At 55.7% G+C, this 11,680-nt stretch overlaps 1 protein-coding gene across 1 annotated transcript; it reads right to left on the bottom strand.

Moving 5' to 3' along the window:
* Positions 1-7,804: 7,804 nt before the first annotated feature.
* Positions 7,805-10,601, bottom strand: MRPL58 (mitochondrial ribosomal protein L58). Its single transcript, XM_082492267.1, has 6 exons — positions 10,434-10,601; positions 10,014-10,050; positions 9,388-9,447; positions 8,662-8,744; positions 8,397-8,566; positions 7,805-8,092 (listed from the first exon to the last, which is right to left on the bottom strand). Exons 1-6 carry the CDS (start codon positions 10,593-10,595, stop codon positions 8,008-8,010), a joined length of 597 nt encoding a protein of 198 aa, XP_082348393.1. The 5' UTR covers positions 10,596-10,601; the 3' UTR covers positions 7,805-8,007.
* Positions 10,602-11,680: the final 1,079 nt, after the last annotated feature.

Consider the following 11,680-nt stretch of genomic DNA (forward strand, 5'->3'; position numbering starts at 1 on the left):
GACCCACAGGGCTCTGTCCTGTGTCTTACAACAAACTGCTGAGGGTCGTTTCATTCCACAGCGTTGCTGTCGCTGCTGCTCCCTCAGCTTTAACTACAGCCCAGATGGGACGCTTCCAGAGATGTGACAATATTACCGAGACAAAAAGTGTTTTGGGTAAACTGTGGTTGCCATTAATCCAAATTACGAGGTTCTCGGTTACAGAGATCTCATGGGAACAACTTTCAACTGTATGCATTCATCCCATTTCCCACAGTAATACCAACACTTTGCATCCATTGCATTTCTCTTAAGCTACTGGATAAAAATGAAAGGGGAACCTACCGCTCTAAAATGAAGATGGGGGGAGACCAATACGTATTCGTGGGCAGAACAATTTGGGAAATGTTACAGAAATCCTGCGGGTCCCAGGTTGCAAAAGTGTTTTTCCACTCCTGGGGGAAGAAGTTGCAGGAGAGAAATGAGTGCCAGGCTCGGCACCAGCCATCGTGCTGGGCGTCACAGGAGAGAAATGCTCTCGAGGGACCTACCAGGTTCAACACGAAGTAAAAAGTGACCGTCTGGAGCTTTTCAACCTGGAGAAAGAGAAGGGAAAGTATTTAGCTGATTTTCTTAGGTACCCTCAATGCAAAGCCCAGAAGCTCTGCCCCGTTGCTCTTGCAGCGGACAGCACAGGTTGCAGAAACTCAGGAGGAGACCTCAGGGATCTCAGTCCTATGGCTGAAAAGAAAAGTGGGAGCATGTGGTCCAATAGTTTGAAAAAAAAAAAAAAAGATTACTATTGACATTTAAGTGCCAGTGCCCCGTGTTGCTCAGCTGAGGCACTTTGCTGTTTGTCGGAATCTGCCTCTGAACTTTTTCCAGGAAGTAGGTGGGAGAAAATACTCCAGATCTTCCAAAAATCCTTTCAAACAGCAGAAAGCTGAAGAAGTGGAAGGGGTTGATTCTCATCCCCGTGGTCTTGCTGGCCCAGCCCTGCCTGGCAGAAGACTCAGACCCTAACCTAACAATCACCCGGTTTTCTAATGACTTAACAGGAGTTTTGGGTCCTTACCACAGAGAGAATAGCCACCAGCATAAAATCCATCGTCACTTCCAGAGGCTCCTTCAAGTTTGTCTTGGGCAGTATGTGTGCGTGCAGCTTGCTGTGAGAGGAAATGTTCAGGTACTCAACAACATCGTAGTAGGTGCAGACGTACCTCGGAGCAGCCCCTGCTAGAAAAAAAAAGAAAATCCACTGGAATCAGAAAAGGATCAGGTGAAATCTCAACCTGTGTGAGAGAGATGTACCAAAAGCGAAAGTGTAAGGAGCGGTGGGTATGAGAAACATCCTTAACGCAGGCGAATCCTTTCTCAGATAGATGAGAACAGAACTCCTCAAGGCTTTTCTATTCCTTTTGGACATACCTGTCCCAAGAGCAAAGGTGAGAATAGCTATAAAAGCTCGCTGCATCGTCTTCTGCTTCCAAATAAGGAGGCAAATGGTACTGTGTGTCTTATGAACAGACACAGGACGCATCATTTGTATGTAGGAGTTGATTTGATCTTTATTAATGAAGGATGGATATTTTGTAAACAGAAGCTAGACTTTTTATGTATTTATTGGCATTGGAAGGAAGAATTTGCTAATGGTTTGATGCACTCAGCTGGCTCTTGGGACCAGCCTTTAGTTGTGGTAAAGGAAAAATAAGGTCATTAAAAAAAAATCCAACAATTTGAGGGAGAGGAAAAGAAAGGGCCCATCTCCACAAAGAAAAGGCAAGGAGCCAGAGCCACTCAGAAACAAATCTTGACTCATTTAACGAGGCTGAGAGTCTGCTGCAACCTCACTAAAATGGAATAGGAATTAGTGCTGGTGCGATGTGAGGGGTGCCGGGGAGGCGGAGGAGAGGCTGCCCAGTCCTGCCCCATAGCAGCTCAGGCTGCGGGCGTTAGCGTGTCCTCATTTCCCAAAGCACTGACTCTTTCACACACCCGCTGATTTTCTGTTTCTGCCTCCTTGCTGATCTCCCGTGCTCTCAAGGTTCTTCTCCAAGTCCTCACAGTCAAGATGAAAGGCTCACAGACTTTTTTACATCTCTCTCTGTCTTGCCCTCAGCCGCTCTCCTCTCCATCACTGCCTATTTTTTCTGCTGCGATTGCAGCCATACCTCCAGGTGCTCAGACTGATGGTCCCCTTGTGGGCGAGCAGCTCCAATTCCTGTGTGCTTGGAAAGTCCCATCCCACTGGGACATCCTAGATGGCATCTTATTACTTTGGCCTCTGGTAGCATCTGAGATAGGAGGTGGGAAGCGTCTGGGCCATAAGACAGGGTTTGAATCAGGCATAAGGGCCACGAGGAGAAGTAGGGGTGACCTCTGTGCTGGGGCATAAGGGCTGTGTTGGTTGTGGGAGCTTACACTGGTGGGTGACAGTGTCACTAGAGGTGGAACAATGATGAGCCCCCAGAATGGTGCTAGAGGTGGTTTGGCCTCCAGCAATCCCTTACATTTGCCAGCAGCTGGTAGGACGTGAGTACACGGGAGCTGCGAATCTGCCCTGTTGCTCTGCAGACTTTTGATACCCACTGTGTCTTGTCCCAGCGAGGTCCTCCACTGCACGCTCTGCACCACGTCCCTCCTGCAGCAGCTCGCCGTGGGGGGCAGAGGAGGGAGGGAAGCCGGACCTGCGAGGCTGGGTGAGGCGATGGGATGACCTGGTTGCTCAGCGAGAGCCCATACTGCACCCGCACAGCACCCTGCTTCTGCCTCTACCCCCAGCGAAGCCTCCGAGCCCCGGCTGCAGGACTGTCCCCCCGCCCCAGCGCAGCAGTGGCAGCCGGCAAGTCCCACGCTGCGTTTCCCCACGGCCTGGCTGCGGCAGCGGAGGGTCCTTCCCCGGCCACGGCTTCTGGCCCCCCGCCGTGCCCCCAGCGCCCGGGGTGCCCCAGCGCCGCCCGGGAAGACCCGATAGGGGAGAAATTGGGAGTGATCCTGGAGGTTGGCAGCATCACGGGAAAACGCAGTATCAGTGACCGCGTGGCCTAATGGATAAGGCGTCTGACTTCGGATCAGAAGATTGAGGGTTCGAGTCCCTTCGTGGTCGGCCCTTTTCCCCCAAACTTTTAAACCCGCTTCCAACTTTTCCCACGTCTACCTTGGCGCCTCATCCCGCTGTCCTCCCCATCCCGGCCCCGCCGCTCCCGGTACAGCCCAGCTCCGCTCCCCCTTCCCCTGCAGCCCCGGGGCCGGGGCCGGTCCCGCCGGGATCCCACTCGCCGCCCCTCCGGGGTCGGGGCCGTTCCCGCCGGCCGGGGCGCGCGCCCTGCGCAGCCCCAGTGGCCTAATGGATAAGGCACTGGCCTCCTAAGCCAGGGATTGTGGGTTCGAGTCCCATCTGGGGTGAGCACCCCCACTGCCCTTTTGCCGCTGCCAACCCCGTTTCCCCACTCTTTCTCCCCGTTTTAGTGACGCCAGCCCTGCGCAGCGCTGCCGGGCCTTCTCCCGCTGCTGTGCCCAGCGGGTGCTGGCTTGGGCTGCCTGGTGAGAAGACATTCCCCATCACCGGTGGCAGATGTCAATTTAGGAGGTTAATGCACCGGGAGAACCCAGAAGGGTGAATAAATCGGTGCTGCTGACCGTGTTTGTGAGCGCAGCCGCTGGAGACAGAGCTTGCAGATGGGGAGACTGAAGAGGGAGGTTGGGGTGGGCCATGATGGGCATTTTGGGGCAGTGAGATGCTCTTGGAACGACGTGGTTCTCTGCTCCCAGCCAGCCATCCCAGTCTAGGTTGCATGAAAAAGGGAAGCAACGAAGAGCAGCTACAAACTGCCCCAGGGTTCGGTGCAAAGGAAGAAGCTTTATCTGCCCCATCTTGTGGTCCCATGTGCCGAGTGCTCAGGTGAGGGAATGACAGCCAGTTTTTGCCTTGGGAACTGTTAATGAAAGGGTGATTTTTGGAGAGGTGTTAATGAAAGGATGGTTCTGGCTGAGGCACGGGCATCTTTCAACGTGTTCCAGAAGGTGCGAAAGCAGAGCAGTTAAAGCTGTTTATTTAGCCTTACCTGGGCCGAGCTGGGTCTGTGTTGGGTCGGGGCTGAGCAGGGAATTTCAGCTGCATTTTTACCCCCTCTGGCTGCTCCCTGTGTCATCAGCTATATCTCACCCCCAACAAAAACCTGATTGATGCTGGGGGATGACTACCTTGTAGGTGTCATGCAAAGCTCTTCCCGGAGCAGGCCAAGATCTAACGGGAAGAAAGCTTTACTCCACCACCAGAAACCACATCTCCGTGAGGGGCTGGTTGTTGGGGCTGCGCAGTTTGGCTGTGCTGTCCTGGGACCAGAGTCCTCCATGTAAGTGCCTTTGGGATAATGCCCTCTCCGGTTTGTTGCACTAAAAACCTGCTTGGAGGGTCTTTTCCTACAGAGTTAATGGATTTTAAAAGGCAGCTGCGGTCAGGGTGACGTCACACTAGTAAAACCTAAAGTGAAGTTTCTTTCTAAGTAATTTTTCTCTGTTAGGTGTGGGAGGAAATGACTCTTCTGCCTGAAAAACAGCAAAACTGTTGAAGACCCCAGCACCGGGCCACTGGCAGGCCCAGGCAGCTGAGTCGCGGCTCCCTGCGCCGCTCAGCGACCCCTGCCTGCTTTGGGGGCTGGGGAAAGGGCTAAGGGGGTGCCTCTGTCAAACGCTCCGTCCCTCCTGCTCAAGGCTCATACACAGCCTTGGCTTCTCCTTTCCGTGGGGCTGCGGCAGGGCAGGCCTGGGCTGACGTACCCCCGGCAGCCGGCGGGAGAGGGTGACCCCAGCCGCTCTGTTTTGGGGGGTGTATTGCGGGTGTCTCCTGGATGGCACATCTTGGGTTGCATTCATGTTCTGAGCTGTTGGCATCCTTAGCCGCACGGCACGGGCAGTGAAGCTGGCGGGAGGGGGGGAATGCTGCTGCTCCAGCCCGCAGGATTCCCGCCTGGCACAGGCTCCATCAGCACATACGGGGTAAAACGAGGCTGCGGGGTGTGTGTGTGTGTGTCTACGATGACCTCTGGCACATGGGGTCCCATGGTGGGGAGGGACCCCCCTGCCCACTCCCCCCCCATTGCCAGTCTTGGGCCGGGAGGAACCGCAGTGTGGGCGATGCACAGGGGGTGTCAGGGACCCCCCGGTGGCTGTCACTGTCCCCCATAAAGTTATGGGGGACCACGTGGCCTAATGGATAAGGCGTCTGACTTCGGATCAGAAGATTGAGGGTTCGAGTCCCTTCGTGGTTGTTTTAAAGCCACGAGAGACCATCGAGTTGTTTAATTCCCTGCCCCACCGGCTTAGGGGGGCGCTGATTGATTCCCCGCGGGTGGGAGCACCCCCGGGGGCGTCAGTGGGGGCAGCTCCGGGGTTGGATTTACTCTGCTAATCCCCCGGCATCTCCCGCCCGGGGCGATTTCGTGCCCACGGCGGGGCGGCAGCGCGGGGCGCCCCGTCCCGGGGACAGAGGCCAACGGGAGCCCGGCGCCGGGCGGGGGCTGAGTCCCAGCTGGGGCCGGTTCGCGGGGGATAAAAGGGCGGGGGCGGGGCGGGATGGAGTTTTTCACCGCTGCAGGGGACACCCGGTGAGGTACTGGGGGGGGGGAAATATGGGGGTCCACCACGTCACCCCTCCCTGCGGGGAGCTGCTGTCAGGGGCCGTGGGGTGGTGTTAAAAGGGCCGCTGTTAGCCCAAGTGGGGCTCGAACCCACAATCCCCGGCTTAGGAGGCCGGTGCCTTGTCCGTTAGGCCACTGGGGCAACGTAATAGCACCACCCCCCACCCCCCCATCGCGCGTTGTATCCGCGGGGGGTCCGGAGCGAACGGCCCCGTCCCTCGGGGGGGGGGGCGGTGGCTTATCGTACGGAGAACCGGCGGTGGGCACCGGCATTCCCCCTCTCTCCGCCGCGGCGGGAGAGCGCGGTGAGGCCATGCGGGCGGCGCTGGGCCCTCCGCAGGGGTCTGCAGCCCCCCGCTCCCCCCCCCCCCCCCCCCGGTGGCATTTCTGGGCGGCTTTACTGGGTGATGGAGGGAGCAGACGTGGCTCGGGGGGGGGGCAGGGAGCGGTGCTGTGGGGGACATTCAGCGCCCCCCGTGGGCTGCAGGGGACCCCCCCCGCCATGGCATACGCCGTGGCCGCGCTCCCCTCCGGCCATCAGAGAGTTAAGTTACGGCATCAAAAAAGCGTTAGTGTGCAGCCCCAGTGGCCTAATGGATAAGGCACTGGCCTCCTAAGCCAGGGATTGTGGGTTCGAGTCCCATCTGGGGTGACTCTTTTCTGCTCCGGGGATCCACGACGGCTTCGGGGGTGTCCCGCCTCGGTGGGGGGATCCCCGCGTTTAGGGGGTGTCTCCCCGGGGCGGGGCGAGGGTCCCCCGGGCAGCCCCGTCCCCAGGCTCAGGCAGCCGGGAGCGGGTGGGACGGGAGGGGTTGGTGTAAAAATAGGCCCTGTGGCGGAAGTGCCCGTCTTCAAGGCCTGGCAGCGCGGCCTGCTGGCTTTAAGCAAAATTTTGCAAATCTTCATGTAAAATCCGGGGAGGGAGAGGCCTGAGCAGCAGGTGGGACGTGGCAGGGAGGTTTCCCGCTCGGGGACGTCTCGGCTGCGGCTGTTGGTGTCCCAACTGCTCTTCCTGTGATGGCTTTTGGTGTCAGAAATCCCCCTGAAGCAATGACACCACCACCCCCCCCCTTGCTTGTAAGGGTCAGGGCACAGCCCGGAGCTGGACACCTTTGCCTGTGATGGGGGGTGCTGGCACCCCCCCTCCCACCCAGGGGAGCTTTTAGCAGGGGAAAAGTTCATTTTTGCTCCCCTTGCCAGGCAGGGGGTGCGCGGAGGTGGAGGCGGCCAGGCTGGGGCAGGGATGTATGTCAGGGTGCATCGGTGTCCTCTGCCCGCCCCAGGCAGCTGGTTTGGGGGAGGAGGTGGGATTTGAGCTCTTTGCTTTTTCGGGATGTAAATACTGGACTGTGTAAAGGGCAGAATTCAAAAGTCCCCCTTCCAAAGGGGACCCAGCTCCGGCCGTAGGAGAGGTGGGAGCGTCAGAGCAGAGCACCCCCACACCTCGCTGTGCCCCCATTAAACTCTGGGGACCGGCAGAGATTGCTCTCCCCTCTTATTAGGGGTTTTGCCTAAAACAGAGCCACCTCTCCTCACCCCAGGTGGGACTCGAACCCACAATCCCTGACTTAGAAGGCCAGTGCCTTATCCATTAGGCCACTGGGGCCCTATAAAATGATGAAAAAAGTGTAATTTCAGTATCTTTGAGACCCTCCCCACAGTGGACCAAGCTGATGGTGGTGGAATCCACCACGTTACACCACAGAACTTTGTTCTGTTTGAACAGGGGCCACTGACAAGCAGCTCCTGAAGCCTGTAAGACTCAGGCTGAGGATTTTTGGTGTTCCACCTCCAGGGCCAGAAGCCGCCTGTATTTACAGGGTGGTTTCTGAAAAGACAGCAATGGCCCCCTGCCAAATTCTTGCCGTGGCTTTAGGTGAATTTAACAAAAATAACAGCACTTGGCTTTGGTTAGGAAAAAAAAATAAACTAAAACTTGAGAAAAATAATTTGCTTGACATGGTGAATACTGGATTTGCTACTTAGATATGCAGTTATACTACTTTCACTCTTCCCTTTCTTTCCCTCAAAAAAATCTATTGCTACTTATGTGTTCAGCAGCAGAGGGTGCCCTCATAGAGCAGAGGGCTGGATGAAGGGGTCAAAGAATTAAAAAAAAAAAACCAAAACAAACAAACCAAAAAAAAACCCAAACCAAACAAGTAGCTGACAAAAATCTGAATTTCTAGTTTCACACATGAACAGTAATTTTTCTGCAAAATGATCCGACGGGGTCACTGTGCAGGTTCAAAAGGAGATGTTAAATATTTTTATTTACACTTCTAGACCATTTTTATTCAATATAGCTCATTAGTTTAGCATCATCTACAGCTGCCAACGCCACCTCTTTAAAAAGAGGGTATGCCAAGGACTTCGATCTCTGCTGTTCTCAGTCAAAGTCTGCCTTCCTGCTCTGCTTTATATTTGAGTGTATCTTTTTCTGTCGTAGTCGCTCACGGTTCATTTTTTCCACCCTAAAACAAAACAAAAAGATCCTTTAGTGTACAAAGAAAACATTTAAATATTCAACTTTGAGTACAGTTATAATGTAGATTTGATGAGCTGACAAGTGTCCACAGACAGGAAAAAATAGTCCTTGTTCTTGGGATGCTACCCAGGAAAGCAGTTAAGAACTAAAAGGCCAGTGATTGATTTTTTTTTTTTTTTTTTTTTTTTTTCTAAAGGAAATCCAAATGAGCTCCAAGAAGATTGTTTAAAGAGGCTGCAAACTAAATCACGGGAACATGATAATCTGAATCCATCTCAAATAAAGGTTACCTCTCTATGAGTTTCTGTGTGGTCTCCTTAGACACCACCTTGGGCTTCTCGGTAGCCTCCGCGATCATCGTTCTGATTTTTTCTAGACAAATCGCCAGATTCCTCATTTGGTAGCGACTCTCTTCAGAGTTCACAATCAGCTCCCCAGCTCGGTTTATCTTATTCCTTTGCTGAAGAGGGGAAAACGTGATGTGATCACTGAAACTTTGTTGGATTTGTCACAATCTGGCTGAAAGCACACGGCTGGAAGGGGGAGGGTAGTTACCATCGATGCCATTTTTTGTCTTGCATCTTCTGGAATCCAGTCTGCTGACGCCAGGTGGAACCGAACTTCTGCCTTGGTATTCACTGGGAGGAAAAACAGGACCTATTTTTCAATGTAACAGCTCGCCTTCCTAAGTTTTACGAGATAATTCAGTCAGTTGACTGTTGGCTTTGAACATAGGATGATTCCAGTATTAATTTTCTGAAAGATCAGTTTTTTTTCTTGCTATATTTTTATATACCACTCTGCAAGATAAACTAAGTTTTTATGGAGACTCTGTCATGGTATTTGCCTTTCTAGACACTACAAGTTTTATTGCTATTGCAAATCACTAACTGCCTATTTTAATAGTAATGGCAGAACAGGAAGTATTTTTTAGTTTATTTGAATTAAGCTGAGAATTAAGCACTGTTAAATTTCAGAATCCAGCTGTCTTGTTGTATGTTGGATTAATGAAAGCAGATTAGACAGAAGTGGTGCTTCGTGTGACACGTGTAGCAGCAACAATCCCAGTAGCAGTGTTTCTAGGAGAAACCAATATGGTACCACTGGTCTCGAGCACTGTGAAGACTTAGAAGTTCTGTTAAAACGTAAGGTAATGATAATGAAAAATGAGCATCGGGCAGCACAGAGGTGCTCTTGAATTTCAAGCTCCCAATATTTCACTACAAAGTATAAAGAAACAACTTAAAGATTAGGATTTTCCCTTCAAGGTCTTCCCCTCACCTTTATTGACATGTTGTCCCCCGGGGCCGCTGCTCCGGCAGTAGGACACGGTCAGGCGTGCTGGAAGAGAAGAGCAGCAGCGTGCTGACCTGGAGACATGGCCCCGGATGGCTTTGCAGTGGAACGGGGACATGCCAGGCTGCAGCACGCAGCCCCGAAGGACGCCTGTGACCCGGCGGTGCTTCACTCTGGGTTTAGCTCTGTGCGCTGAGCATGGGCTCTGGAGCCAAGCACTCCTCTGGGTACCACCTCTGGGTTATGGGGGATGGGGGGAGTAGGGTGGGGTTATGGGGTCTGCAGGGCACCATGGTGAAGGATGTGGGAGGTCTGGGGAGGTATATGGGCCCTGTGGGTATTGTTGGGGGGATGTGGGAGGTTTGGAGGGTTTTATGGAGTCTCTGGGGCACCATGAGGGGGATGTGGGAGGTCTGTGGGTCACCGGGCAGGAAGGATGTGGGAGGTCTGGGGGGGAAAGTGGGAGGTGGGGGGGGATGTGGGAGGTCTTGGGGGGGGGGGAGGCGGAGACGGGACGGGGACGGTTTATGAGGTCTGTGGGGCACTGTGGAGGGATGCAGGAGGCTGGCCCAGCCAGGGCCCAGGTCCGTTTCAGGTGCAGGCAGACTCACCCAGGGGGATGTCGAGGGAGGCCGGCTGCGTCTCCTCCTGGAAAACACGGCGGGGTGCCCGCGTTAGGCGCTGGGGCGGGGCAGGGCTGCCCCGCCGGGGCTTCGGGCCGGACCCCATCGCCTCCGGGGGGACAGACCCGTCCCGGGGACTGCTTGGCCCCGCCCACTCGCTGTGGCCCCGCCCCTTCCTCTCAGCACCGCCCCCACACAAACCACCCCTTTACGGCTAAGCCACGCCCGCCCGCGAGAGCACCGCCCCTTGTGCTAAAGCTCCGCCCATCCGCAATAAAGTCCCTTGTAGTAAGTTCCGCCCACCCGCCATGGCACCGCCTCTGGCCCTAAACCACGCCCACCTGCTGTCACTCAGACACTAAGCCCCGCCCATCGCTCGTCTTCCTGTTTCCCCCCCCCCCCGCTCACCGGGGCGCTGGCGGCGGCGGCGCCGTCCTGCCGCGGCGGGTACAGCTTGTCCAGGCTGTAGGCGCTCCGGTACTCGGTCCCGGCGGCGGCCCGCTGCGAGAACCGGGCGGCGAGAAGCCCCAGCCGCGGCCGGCAAAGGCCCCGCAGCGTGTGCGCCGCCATCTTGGCTCCCGCGGTGCGCTTCCGCCACGCCGTCCCCACGGAAACGGCGGCCGCGCTCCGCGTTCCGGGGCGGGGCCTGGGGGGGGGCTGTGGGGGAGTGGGGGGGGGGCGGCACCGTGGGGGGGATGTGGGAGGTCTGGGGTGAGTTTATGGGGTGTGTGGGGCATTGGGGGGGAGGGGGATGTGGGAGGTCCCTGGGGGGGGGTCTATAGGGTGTGTGGGGCACTGTGGGGGGGATGTGGGAGGTCTGGGTGAGTTTATGGGGTGTGCGGAGCTCCGTGGGGGGATGTGGGAGGTCGGGGGAGTCTGTGGGGCACTGTGGGGGGCGTGTGGGAGGTCTGGGTGAGTTTATGGGGGATGTGGGGCTCCGTGGGGGGATGTGGGAGGTCGGGGGGGTATCTGGGCTCTGTGGGGTGCTGAGTGGGGAATATGGGGTGCCTGGGAGGTATATGGGGTCTGTGGGGTGCTGAGGCAGGCCCTGCTGTGGGGAGTGGTGGGGTGGCTGGGGACGAGGATGCTGGGGTGAGGTGACGGGGGGTGGGGCATGGCGTGGGGTGTGGGAGGCCCCGGGGCGGGTGCCAGGGGCTGATTTGGGCAGGTCGGTTCCAGCTCCTCAGGGCAGTGGCAGCGGTGGGGGACAGTGTGCTCCCACCCGCACCCCACACCTTCGCGAGCTGAGCAGTGACGGATGGGCGTAAAAGTGAAGATACATCCAGCATTTTTTATGTCCTCTCTAGTTTTTGCACCTGCGAGGTTTCAGATTTTTATCTGCTCAAGAGTGCTAAAAAGTTTTATAACGTATATACATAATTGGGTTTTTTTGAATGCTGTTACAGCAGCACACACATGTTTCCAGGTCTGTAAAAGAGATGCCGAGGTGGAAGGGGGATGCAGGGGGGGTGAAGAACTTGTGGGAATCCTCCACCTCTTACTCCTGTTGGAGCTGTCAGGTTGGCTTGACAAGAAGCGTGTGCGTTCGAGAGGGACAGGGATTGCTATTTCTGGCAGCAGGAAAATGCACGGGCAGGGATGGGGCTGTCATTTGCGCTGGTGTTTTGACAGGAGCTGACTATCTTTTGTTTAAA

This window comes from Vanellus vanellus (genome assembly GCF_965231255.1).
Source record: "Vanellus vanellus genome assembly, chromosome: 17".
Classification (NCBI taxonomy): domain Eukaryota; kingdom Metazoa; phylum Chordata; class Aves; order Charadriiformes; family Charadriidae; genus Vanellus; species Vanellus vanellus.